This window comes from Python bivittatus, unplaced genomic scaffold, assembly GCF_059951505.1.
Source record: "Python bivittatus isolate LINGU-HERP-01145 unplaced genomic scaffold, Pbiv_v1 ctg000320_np1212, whole genome shotgun sequence".
NCBI classification, from domain to species: domain Eukaryota; kingdom Metazoa; phylum Chordata; class Lepidosauria; order Squamata; family Pythonidae; genus Python; species Python bivittatus.
In genome coordinates this window covers 2054780-2066629 of record NW_028277052.1, presented here as the reverse complement: position 1 = coordinate 2066629, position 11850 = coordinate 2054780, and the positions used below count along the sequence as shown (strand labels likewise).

At 49.6% G+C, this 11850-nt stretch overlaps 1 protein-coding gene across 10 annotated transcripts in view; it reads left to right on the top strand.

The window, feature by feature from the left end:
* Positions 1 to 3300: 3300 nt before the first annotated feature.
* TTC12 (tetratricopeptide repeat domain 12) overlaps positions 3301 to 11850 on the top strand; it is a 37869-nt gene continuing 29319 nt past the window's right edge. For 2 of the 10 annotated variants that reach the window (XM_088138925.1, XM_088138919.1), the window contains exons 1-6: positions 4085 to 4652; positions 5181 to 5332; positions 7094 to 7127; positions 7881 to 7958; positions 8566 to 8687; positions 9768 to 9827. In XM_088138925.1, the coding sequence (XP_087995051.1) occupies positions 4601 to 4652; positions 5181 to 5332; positions 7094 to 7127; positions 7881 to 7958; positions 8566 to 8687; positions 9768 to 9827 (498 nt within the window). In that variant the 5' untranslated portion in view covers positions 4085 to 4600. Of the gene's footprint in view, positions 3352 to 4072; positions 4653 to 5180; positions 5333 to 5403; positions 6999 to 7093; positions 7145 to 7880; positions 7959 to 8565; positions 8688 to 9767; positions 9828 to 11765; positions 11838 to 11850 lie in introns of those variants that run through there. The other 8 variants (XM_088138921.1, XM_088138926.1, XM_088138927.1 and 5 more) reach the window with 8 other exon arrangements.

Below are 11850 nucleotides of genomic sequence, written 5' to 3'. Positions count from 1 at the left end.
TAGTTTTATAAAACAAATTATAAAAAGTATTTGTAAACTACGAAATGTCCATAACTGAATTGCTCCACATGAAATAGACAATGGTCCTAGGCCTGGGTGAAACAAAAATACTGTCACTACTTTTGTAACAGGCAACAGAATTTCCTGATGTTTAAAAAACACTCCATAACAGTACTGATGTTGAATCTTCCCGCTGACTTGTATAAAAAACTTCAACAGCAAATGTCACCGAGTTACTGGCTTAATTTCCATCATAAAAGCTGCAAGTGTGCTTTGTACAGAATGTCTGGGAATAAAAGGAATACCAACAGCAGAAATGAAAATATGCAATTATGCCTTTCTGGCAAAGTTAAATTACATTAGAGCCCAAAGAAGCAGACAGAACTGTAAGAATACAGCACCGTACAGGCTAAAAGCGAAGATCCTGCATTGTCTAGCCTTTAATTGATTAGGATACATTTACTGATTAGAGCATCTTGGCCCATAATGGTCTACGAACCCTTTCTTAAATTCCTTTGCTTTTCAGTTCATGTGGGAGGCGTGCAGCGGCCTTCTTTACACAACATGCGCAGCAGTAATGCAGTTTGCTCGATTTTGATATAGCAGGTAGCGTGAACCAAGCTGAAGAGGTGCCATCCTTGAATAGTGCCCGGGATGGGTAACCGGGGTGAAATGTGACTGTCAACTAGGCAAGGAAGATGGATCGCATGATCTACGCTGGCTTTCCAGTTGGCTACTGGGAAAACCTGAGGGCTTGGCCTTAGAGTCCCTTAGAGGCCAAACTGGTTAAGAGCCTGAGGGCCTGTGCCTCCCATCCAGCCCTGTTCGAGGGTGAAGAGCTGCAGGCGAGGCCCCTCCGCAGCCAGAGGGAGAGGACCTTCCCTGGCATGTCTCCCAGGCATGGCACTTCTGGAGATAGTATGCTCGGCATTTATATTTTGTTTTGCTTTGCTTCTGAGTCAGTCTTGACTATATGGGCAAATCCATAGAGTTTTCTAGGCAACATTTTCAGAAGTGGCTTGCCCTTGCCTCCTTCTCTCCAGGGCTGAGAGAGAGGGACTGTCCCAGGGCCACCCAGCTGGCTTCAGTGCCTAAAGCAGGACTAGAAATGAGGTTTCCCAGCTCCTAGTCCAGCACCTTAACCAGTAAACCAAACTGGCTTAGCAATTAGCCACTTGGAAACAGAAACGCTACACTCACATACCATGTTTGATGAGATGACTGAGTTAACGCTTGGATTCATACAATGATTTAATCATAAGTGAATGAAATAGGCTAGGTCCATGCAACATACTAAGGTACAAAACAAACCAAGATTAACACTAATGTTCTGCATTTTGGGTGAATGCATCCTGTAGGTCTTTAAGGATCTGATTAAGCATAATAGATGCCCATAATCCAAGAGGGACTACCAGTTCTTGTAGGAGAGCCATGTTAATCTATGATGGCTTAAGATACCAAGAGGAGTATGGTAGCAACATTTCCAATTAACAAATATTATTCAAAGACAGAAGCTTCTATGCTCCCAACCCTCTCCTGATCTTTTGCTCCCAGTTCTTTGGCATACTCTGTGCTCAAGGGTTAGCTAGTTGATGCTGATCATGATCGGTTGAGGCTGCTTTTACAAACACAGAGATAGCCCCCTGCTGAAGCGACCTGCAGTTGGGGAAAACGAGAACGGATTGGTTTTAAAGTGATTTGCAAACGGAAAGTAGTGTGACAGGCCTCACAGTTAGTCTTCGCACACGTTAGCCACACACGTGCCATCTAGTGGGCAGTTACTTATCCGGCATCCTTTTTGTTTTACTCGACAGTTATTTTCTGCTGTGGCTGTTCTGGGCAGTGACTTTCCTATCAGTTTTGGAACACTTGGAAATCAAATCTGGTGGCAGAGCAGGGGAATGAGAAGGTGTTCCCCACGATCCTGCCCCTACCCTTCAGGTGGATTCGACTCAGTCTGGGTGAGCTTCGAAGTCCGGGAGTGTTGGCGTGTTTCATCCGGCTAATCGGTTGCATGCAGAAGGCCGACCCTCCTGGGTTCAAGCGGTTTTGCCTAGGAAGTGCGTATGGCTTTGGTGCGCCTGGAGGTTCTCCGAGCACACGTGGTTAGCTTACCTGAAGAGAAGCATGGAAGTTTGCAGGGGGAAACATTGGCAATGCTGCTACCGAGAGACTCTTGAAGAGGCGTGCGTGTTTGGGGTTCAGCGCGGATTGTGAAGGGAAGGGTTGTTTATTAGGCATGCATATAAATTCGGAAGCAGAATTGTCCAGGAGAAAGGACAACTGGAAGGTAAGCGTTGCGTTGTGGATTACAGACATTAACCTCTTTGATATCTGGGTTTATAATAACACAGCTGGAACCTGGTGGGCAGTTAGTTCCTTGTGCTCCAGCCAACTTTGTGGCTTAACCCTTTAACCCTCCAGATGAGAGGGTGCAGGTGGAACTGGCTTGAGCTTTGGGGAATGCCCATGACTCCCACCCCCTCTCCCCTTCCTATTAATATGTATTCCCATGGAAGATATTGCAGTCTCAGCCAATGAGCGGCTTGGCCTCTGGAGCTTTGAAGATCCCCATTTAACAAGCCCATGGAAAAGAACGGAGGCGGGAACTGATTAAAATCCACGGTACCTGGAGGCCTGATGGTGGGGCAAGCAGAATTCTGCTAATAGGCCAGGGCAGCAAGACAATCACGCTCTCCTCTTTCTTTTGCATGAATAGTGGGGGCAGATTTAGAGAAGAAGCTGAAGCTTCAGGGTTTCTAACGCGTTTATCCTTTGAAAGGACCCGGCAGAAGCCGATCCCATTTCATTTTTCATTTAAAAGCCAGGGAGACTTTTAAATCTGACCTTTCAATGGACTCTTGAGGGTAGCCCCCGGCTGCAATCTCTTGGGGGGCACTTCTGGTTTTTTGCATGTCTTAAAAGGAGATCAGCTCTGGAGCACAGATTTATCCCCCACAACCCCACCTAATCCTTCTTACTATCTCCTGTGCAAAACCTGTGAGCAACCTCAGAAGCTGGGGCGGGGATGCTGGCACTCTATCCAGTTTTTCCTCTTGTTCCTCTCCCGGCCATTTCCGCCACCCTGAAAAATGGTTTCCGGGGTACCCCTGCCCGCTTCTTTGGGGCACCGAAGGGAATCTTAAGAAAAGGCTGCCCATTCCTCTTTAGGTCAGCTAACCCTTGCTGATGGTTTATGGATCCAAATTTGGGGGGGCGGCACGGGAAGAAGAACGGCCTCTTCCACATCTGTTCCTCCCTAGTGAACAGCCACAGGAATGAAGAAGAAGGAACCGCTGGACGGGCAGCAGTTCAACGAGCCACTGCCTCCATCTAGTGGCACCTGAAGAGGTACCAGCGCCCGTTTCCAGGTGAAAGGCGGGTTCTTCCGAGCCGGAGGAGAAGGCCGCGTCCTCCCTGCCCTTCCTGGGCTGGGGCAGAAGGGGGGCTTCCAGGAGCCTTCTGGCCAAACGCACCCAGGAGAGGCCAAGGGGGCACAGGCGGGCCCACCGGTCTTCGCTCTTTATCGCGTTCTGCCTCATCCTGGGCTGAGCAGCGCCGCCTCCCGCTGCTCGCGCTTCTGCCGGGCGACGCGGTTCGTGGTTTCGATGTGGGACTGTTAAGGCAGTAACTGGCCTAAAATAGGAGTTTTGCGGCTCCGTGCCTAAAATCTGCTTTGCTTCAGGCGTGGTAAACGGTAGAACTTTTTGTTTTTTTTCCTTTTCACCCAGACCTTCCTGGATTCTTAGGATGATTTTTGGGTGCTCCCAGAACGGCCCTGAATAAACCGTAGAATAATAGGTGTTGTTATTAATGTTGTTGTTGTTATTTGCTGCTCATAGAGTCCCAGATGGAACACAAGGCCGGAGCGAATAAGAAATCCGCTTGAGATGTTTAGGGAAATTTAGATGTTTAGAGATTTTTAATTCCCGTTTAATCTGCGAGGACTGCAGCCCTGAGAGGTCCAGGCGGAATTCAAACTCGGCCACTTTAAGATGGGTGGACTTCAACTCCCAGAATCCCTGGCCGGAGTGTCCCGTGGTCTTCGCCGGCTGGGAACTGTGGGAGCTGTAGGCAACCAGGCTGCCCCGGGGTTCGGGGCTTCGGCTCCCAGCAGCCCCTGCGCAGAGCAAGAGATTGTGGGAACTGTAGGCGCACGTCTCCCAAGATCGCCCGGGCCTTCGCCGCCGCGGATCCCCGGAGCGTGGAACCTTCGCGAGTGGAGTCTCGCCTCGCGGGTCGGGACGGGACGGGACGGGACGGGCTGGGCTAGGCGGGCCTCAGCGGCAGCCGCACCCTCCTTCCCACAATACTTCGCGAAGAGGCTCTCCCACCGCATCGGTGTTTTGCATAGCCGCGCCCAGGAGGAGGGCCTGCCGCCGCGGCTCCCTCCTTCCCGCAATGCCTCGCGAAGGGGGCCGTCCGCCGGGCGTGGCTTTGCGTAGCCCCGCCCCCGGTTGCCGCGGAGACGGCGAGACGCGCCCGGGGCCCTACGTCGCTCCCCGGGCTTCGGCGGGCCCAACCGGTGCAGCTCCGCCCTGGCCCCGGCTCGGCGCGGGAGGACCCAGCCGAGGGGCGGCCTTCTCCGGCCCCGACCGCGATGTCGGAGGGGCGCGGGTGGCGGGAGTTCCTGCGGGACGTGGACGAAGTCGGTGAGGGCGGGCGAGGGGCCCTGCAGGCGGGGCGGTTTCGCTCGGACGCGCGTCCCCGCCGGGGCTGTGGAGCCGGGCGGGCGCGGGCCGTGCCCTGCGGGGGCTCTTGACCGGGACCCCCGGTCCGGCCGGGCATCGGAACGCCCGGAAAGTCCCTCCCGAGCCCCGCGAAGGTGGCCCCTCCGCCCGCCGAGGAGCCCCGGCCCGGGGAGGGCGATCTGAAACGCTGCCGGGGGCATTCTGGGCGAGGCGGCACGGACGTTCAGGGTTGGCCCCTTTAAGACGGGTGGACTTAAATTCCCAGAATTCCCCAGCCAGCCTTGCTGGCTGGGGAATTCTGGGAGTTGACGTGCCCCCGTCTTAAAGGGGCCGAGGTTGAGCAACCCCGACTTTGATTGCAACTGCCTCTTGCCCTGTGGCCCCCTCCCCACCTGCAAACCGCCCAGGACTTAGAACTCCTGACTTGCCCCACCTTCCTTCTCTTTCCAAATGATCTATTTCTCTTTTTAAAAAAAAAAACATTTCCAGCCGACTTGATCCAAGGGCTGAATTCAACAGACCCGGCCATCCAGGAAAAAGCCATTGCGGGTGCCGAGAAAAGACTCAGTTCCGCTTCAGATGAAGAGGGGGCGAAACGGAAGCCGAAGCTGGACAGGACCCTCATCAACACGCGGCCTCCGGTACCGCTTCGTTCGGCGAGAACCAAGCAGAAGGCGACGGGGAGTTGTCAGCAGCCCATCAGCGTGTTCCTGCCCACCGTTTAGCCCCCTCCCTCCCTTGGCCCGGTGGATGTCGCATGCACAGTTTGGGAAAGCGGGGAATAAACCCCTGAACGATAAGCCTGCTGTGGCAAGAAGAAGCGCAATAGGTCATAAACGGTCCTAGCTTAAATCACTAAATCCATAAATATCCCCCACCCCAAAAGTGGGCTTGAAAAACAGCCTTCTCTTGGAGCCAGCAGAAAATCTTTTCCAGCCCCCTTGCGGTGTCGGAGGGGTCACACCTGGGAAGGGAAGGCATTTGGGCAGCCTCCTCCAGGTCTTTTGAGACATCCCTTGCCTCTGAAAAATTCATTCCCCCGCCTGGGGCGGATGCGGTCCTGACCCCTCAAAGAGGCTCGTCTGTCAGCTGGGTTGTATCCTATAAACGTCACACAAAATTATTCATCCAGGCAGGCTTCATTTAATTTTAAAAGGTTTTTATCCTAATTTTGTCACTGTATTACACCCAATTATATTATAATGTATATAGGGCATGTAATCCTTGAAAAGGCAAAAGATGATATATGCCTTCCTTAAATGAATTAATCAGGAGGTAGGTACCTCTAGTTCCCTTTATGCAACTTGTATTTGCCCTACACATAGAAATCTGTTCAGGAGTGGCTCCCTAACATTTTTGTCCCCAGGAAGAGGAATTTTCTTTTGAAAGGTTCTACCTACGAAGTGCAAAGTGGTATGCCATTAATGTCACTTAAAGTGCTAGCCCGCAGCTGCCATTTGCCCAACTGAAATGCCTGCAGAATCCTGGGCCAAATTGATTTTTCTGTCTTGTGCCCAGAATTATTAAGGCCCTTTGTTTTCATTCCACCGTGTAGATTTTTAAGGTTATTGACTTAAATTAGCTTTGACAGCTTTGGAAACACTTTTTGAGGTGTAGGTTATTGTGCAGTCGCATTTAAGTGGCTTTGAAAAATGAGTCCGATTCATTTTTCTCACTTATATTTTTGTCATGCCGTAAAGGTAAAGTCCCCTCCAAGTTCAGCTCGACTTCTGGTGACTTCATGGAGACGTCCCTGTACTTTTCTGGGCAGCGATATCAAGAGGCTTGCCATTGCCATCTGCTGCGGGTTGTGTTTTTTGGACTTCCGGGTCTAGCTAACAGGCCTGGCATTCCTTGGTGGTCTCCCATCTGAGGAACAGCCAAGCCTGACCCTCCTTAGCTGCCCAGCCTGCTGCTGCTGCGACAAAGTAAAGACTCGTAGGAGTTCATATGACCCCTGGTAGATGCACCCTAGGTTTCTCAGCAGCCATACAGAAATGGTCTGTCCATGCCTTCTTCCACAAGTTTTTTCCCCCCCGCTCCCAGTCTAGCCCACAGCCCTGAATTTTCCTAGTGGTCTCCTCTCTACATAGTGGTCGAACTCTCTTTAGGGTTTTTCTTCTAATGAGGCAAGGTCAGCCGGCCAGGTGTCGCCCTCTGTTGAGAAGGCTACCTGTTCTGTAAAGAAAAGGATGCCCGCCCTGGGAAGCAAATGCCAGCCTAGCCGACTGCCCTTGGATTTCCTGGAAACTTCCCATCCGAATGCTAACCAGGCTTGATCCTGCTTAGCTGCCAAGCCCAGACAAGGTTAGCTGGCTAAAGCAAAGCGGAATACTGTGGTTTGTCTGTCCTCCCTCCCCACAGCATCCAGCTGATGTTTTGCTTTCCTTCCTCTCTTCTAGGGGTTGCCGAGTCAGGAGGAAATGATGAATCCTGGTAAGAGATCATGTCAGGTGTGTTTGGAACTGAAGTGCCACGTGTTCTTGCCTGTACTGTAAGCCAACTCTTGCCCAGATATCGTGAACCAGCATAAAGCTCGGGAGAGACTCTGGTTCTTCCCTTTCTGGTGGGAGGGAGCATGGAGTGAAAGCAGCAGCCACTGCTCATACTTTGACCTTTGGAATAAACCAGCCCGTGATCTCCAGGAAGTTCCTGGGGTCCCTGCCTGCCCTTCTGTGTGGAGGGAGCTTCCTGCTCATGGGAGATTCACTGGGTTTCCTCACAGCCCCGAGGCCCTCCTCGTGGCACAGCGGGTGGGAGACGTGCCTTCTGTCCATCCTTGGACCTGGATTGGCCTCGCATAACCGCTGAGCAAGTTTTCACCTCTAAAATCAGAACTGCCCTCAGTTGGCTACCTAAAGACATCAGTTCTTACATACTTCGTTGGCTGGAAGGTGCAATTCAGGGTATATTAATCACTTCGTTAGCCTGAAATTAGAAAGCTCCACTCTCTTAGAAATGTTGCTTTTTTCAAAGCAGGGGCTACACTCTGTCTCTACATTCTGGATCTCTGTAGAGGAAAGCTTATGACTCCCATTCTAATTTGGTGCCACCTTAATGAAATGGCCTTTTTAGATTTCCACTTCATGTCTCTGAAATGACTTTGCTCTGCAGTTTGACTTTGCTTTTTAAATGCCTGTGTCCTTTTCCCTTTGATTGAATTTCCATCTTTGCTTTGCTGGCTTTTAGAGAGCTTTCTGGCTGCTTTAGAAAAGGATGCCCAGGAGCGAGCCAGAAGAAGGAAAGAAAATGAAGCCTTGGCAAACGGTAAGAGTTGGATTGGTGTCTGGCAGGGGTGGCTGGAGTTGTTGGTTAGAAACAGAAGACCTGGGACCTTACCCCCAGGATCTCGGTTTCTGGCAAAGCTTTTGTGGGGCATTCAAGCCTCCAGCAGTTTTGGGAACGGCCCAAGGTTGGATGATTGATCACAAAGCATCGTTGCAGCTCAACAAGGGGCAATAACAGATTCTTACAACTCAACAACCCCAGTAGAACTTAATGGTTGTTCGACAACAAGAGCCTTGCTGCTCTCCTCCAACTTTCCAACCTACAACTTGAGCGTAAGTATCAGCCCTACCAGGTAGACAGACTAAGAAACAGACAGCATGCAGACCTATTTATTAGAACGGCTCTAGTAACAGACTCTTGCAAGGCTGAACGTGCTTCCTTCCCACCCCTGCCCCACCCCTTTTATCTTTGTGTGAATTAAGTGGAGTGCAGGGCTGAGCCATTTGCACAAACAGCTTTCTTGACCTGGGCTCAAGTCTCATTTATCTGATCATTGCCTTGGTAGCAGATCTTCCCTCTGTCCTCTATATTCACTACAATAACTTGACTTTTTAAAGATGCCTTTGATTATTCCCCTTTCCTGCAGCCCTAAAAGAAAAAGGGAATGATGCTTTCAGCAAAGGGGACTATGCTTTGGCTGTGCAGAACTATACAGAAGGCCTGAAGAAGCAGAAAGACATGTCAGCCCTGTATACCAACCGAGCCCAGGTCAGTGTGCCAGCGTAAGTCCTGCGCTTCTTACCTTTAGCGGGCACAGCCCCTCCCCCAGCACCTTTGCTTCCTGGTCCTCGGCTCCTGCTGGGGGTCCTGCCCGTGGAATACAGCCGCTGCCTTTATCTGTTGCACAAAGGCCAGCTTGGTGCTGTTGATCCCTTACTCCAGTGGCCTGTTGCTAAGTAGCAAAATAAATAAATTAAAAATTCCTGTCTGGGGAAAGACAGCTCTACCAGTCTCATGCTGATGAAAGAGTACCTTGGCTCTTCCGTTCTGTCAGGGACATGAAAGGCATTGCGTGCTGTTCCCGAGCTTCTGCATGAAGGAAGCTCCTACATCACACGGAAAACGTTTAAACGTCCATAGGCAGAGTCGTCTGTTCTTATCTCTTCCAGTTCCTGCTTTTTTCTCTCCCTTCTGAAATTTTGCATTGGACATTTGCAAGCTTCATTTCCCAAAACATACCTGTCAGGATCCATCCTTTGATCTCTCTCAGCTCTCTTTTACTTGGAAGATTTCTTTGGAGTTATCCTTTACCCTGGTGCACTTCTTTAACCAATGCTGAATAATTAAACAAAATTTGGCTACCTTGTTCTGTGTCCTTTCCCTTAAAATCCTCAGCCTCAAAATTCTGCCTGAATCAAGATGTTTATTTAAAGAATCAAATCCCACAAATTTGTACCTCAAAAAAAAAATGAATATATAGAAATACCTGGGTCCAGACTGCTCCCTGGGGCAGGGGGAGGGGAAGCTAATTTCATTGCAAGCAGGCCATGGCTTTGCCTCCTAGAGCAGGGCTGAACGCAAGCTAAGTGGAGCAGAATGAGCTTCCCCAGAGACCAGGATCTGCAGTAGTCTAGGCACGACCTTCAAACTTACTTTCTCCTAAATGTGTATTTCTGAGAGAGTTTGAGCCAGCAATATGACCACGTCTGCCTAGGTTTCCTTAGGCCGGCGGTTTATCTGGTCAGCGAATTAGCTCTTCTGCAAAGAAAGCCCTGCTGGAATGGCTGCACTTTGGGGTAACAGCCCCATTGAAACTTAACATGGTTCTTCTGGTTTATTTTGCTTTAGGCCTACCTCAAGCTGCAGAAGTACAAGAAAGCCATTCGTGACTGCAGCTGGGCGCTACGGGTAAGTCCCTCCTGCCTTTATTCACTGTCCTACTTGAGAGGGAAGTAGGGCCATGGATGGGCATGACCCGCCTTGCGAAACCAGTGTCCTAGCTTCTCATGTGTAAATGTCAGATATTTAGTTAAAAATGCCTGTAATCAATGCCAAACAGATTATTCATAGCACCTCCTAAGATCTTGTGAAGACTGAAACGTATTGTTCTGTGTCAGCTCTCTCAGGCTGGGTGACATTCACTTCAAAGCCAGAAAAGGAAAGAGTTGAACTGACAGTGTGTCTTCAATGACCTTCCATTAAGCAGCCTATTACTAAAGTAAGAGATTCTTCTGGCCTTGTAAGAAGAAAGGAACAGCCATTCTGCCAGCAGTTTGAGCCTCACTTCCCTTGCTTGTTTGCTTGTTCTTAAATCCTCAAAACCTCCATTTTGCAGATCCCACTCAATAAAAGGATCTCCTCCTGTTGCTTGGAGCCATCTTTAATGAGGCTGTACCGTCACCCTGCAAGGTGCCACCTTTTGTGGTATGGAGATGCCCTCTCACAGGAATTCCAAGAACTGTCTTGGTGCCTCAGTTGCTTTCTTCCAGGATTCTCTTTTATGGAACAGGAATTGGAGGCATTCATGGGAGCAGGACGACATTCCTACTAGTCAATCCCTTCTTTACAGGGTGCCCTCAGAAAAGGAGTTGCCGAGAATCCTAAGCAGGCCATCACTTAAGAGATCTGAGTCTTCTTTCCAGGACAATCCCCTTTGACCTAAAGCTTCTAGAGGACACACAATTTCCCAAACTCTTGAGAAATGCACTTGGAACACAAAGGGGAGCTTAATAATTGAACCATTGGTTCTTCTCAACTTGGAATATGGTTGGTTTAGACTGACAATCAGCTGTTTTACAGGTTCAAGATGTATCTACCTGTAAATTTGCCCAACTCGAAATACAGCGCTCTTTTAATTCTTTCTCCATGAGATAATCTCTCTTGTTTCAATATTCCATGTCCGTATTCCAAGTTCCCCTTGGTTTTCCACCTTCTTCCAGGCAATGCTGGCTTCAACTTTTCCAAATGTTGGTCTGTGGTAACAGTAGCAGACATGTTAGCAGTGCCTTGCCTTGCCTGCCGGCAGGTGTGGTGTATCTTCTCCAGCTGTCATCCTGGAAGAGCCCACAGCCACCAGCTCCTTCATCTTCCTCTACCTGTAGGACATCTTCGTCGTTTTCCTTTGAAGTGAAAAAGAAGGCTGATGCCCACTCTGTAATGAACTCTTGAAAACTTTCTGAAAGCTTTGCTTCTTTGTCATCTGGTGATGCCACAAGTGCCATAGATTTGTATAGCTTTTCTCTTTATCCAATTCCAGCTTCGAATGCCAAAGTGGTGGCCCTAACTCAGCATTTTAAGATTGATGGTACCTCTAATTTTGGAAGGAAGCATAATAACATTGTTAGCAGTTTGGGTGTTATTCGATCTAGAAACCTTCTCAAATGGCTGGAGTGTTGTTTATTTGACTTTTTTAAGCTGGTATAGTCCTGGGTTTGTCTTGTTTGCCTTGTTCTGAATCTGTGCTCTGAGTGGCAAGGTGGCATTCAGTCAAACACGTGATAGGCAGTTGGCACCTGCCTGAATTAACTTTGACCCATATGGTCTTCTGTTAGAAAATGAAAAGCAAGTAGTAATGTTCTAAAAATGCTTGAAACACCATCAGTTTTCAGAAACAAGCTGCTACCATTCAGGGATCCCGCGGGGGGTGGGGGGATGGTGAGAAAAGACAAGATGGCAATCAGAACCACACAGTCCATGCCCCTTTTTTATATGCAGTTGCAGCCTGCATCTTGACTTCTTTAACACCCACCCCCACCAGCGAACACCCTGCTGCCTTTATTGTAGCACTAAATCACTGGAGGGACTTCCCTAGTTACACGTTTTGCTAAACAATTCTCTTTAATGCAGTGCGATGAAAAATGCACGAAAGCCCTCTTCCACATGGGAAAGGCATACTTGGCCAAGAAGCAGTTCCAGCAGGTGAGACCTCACC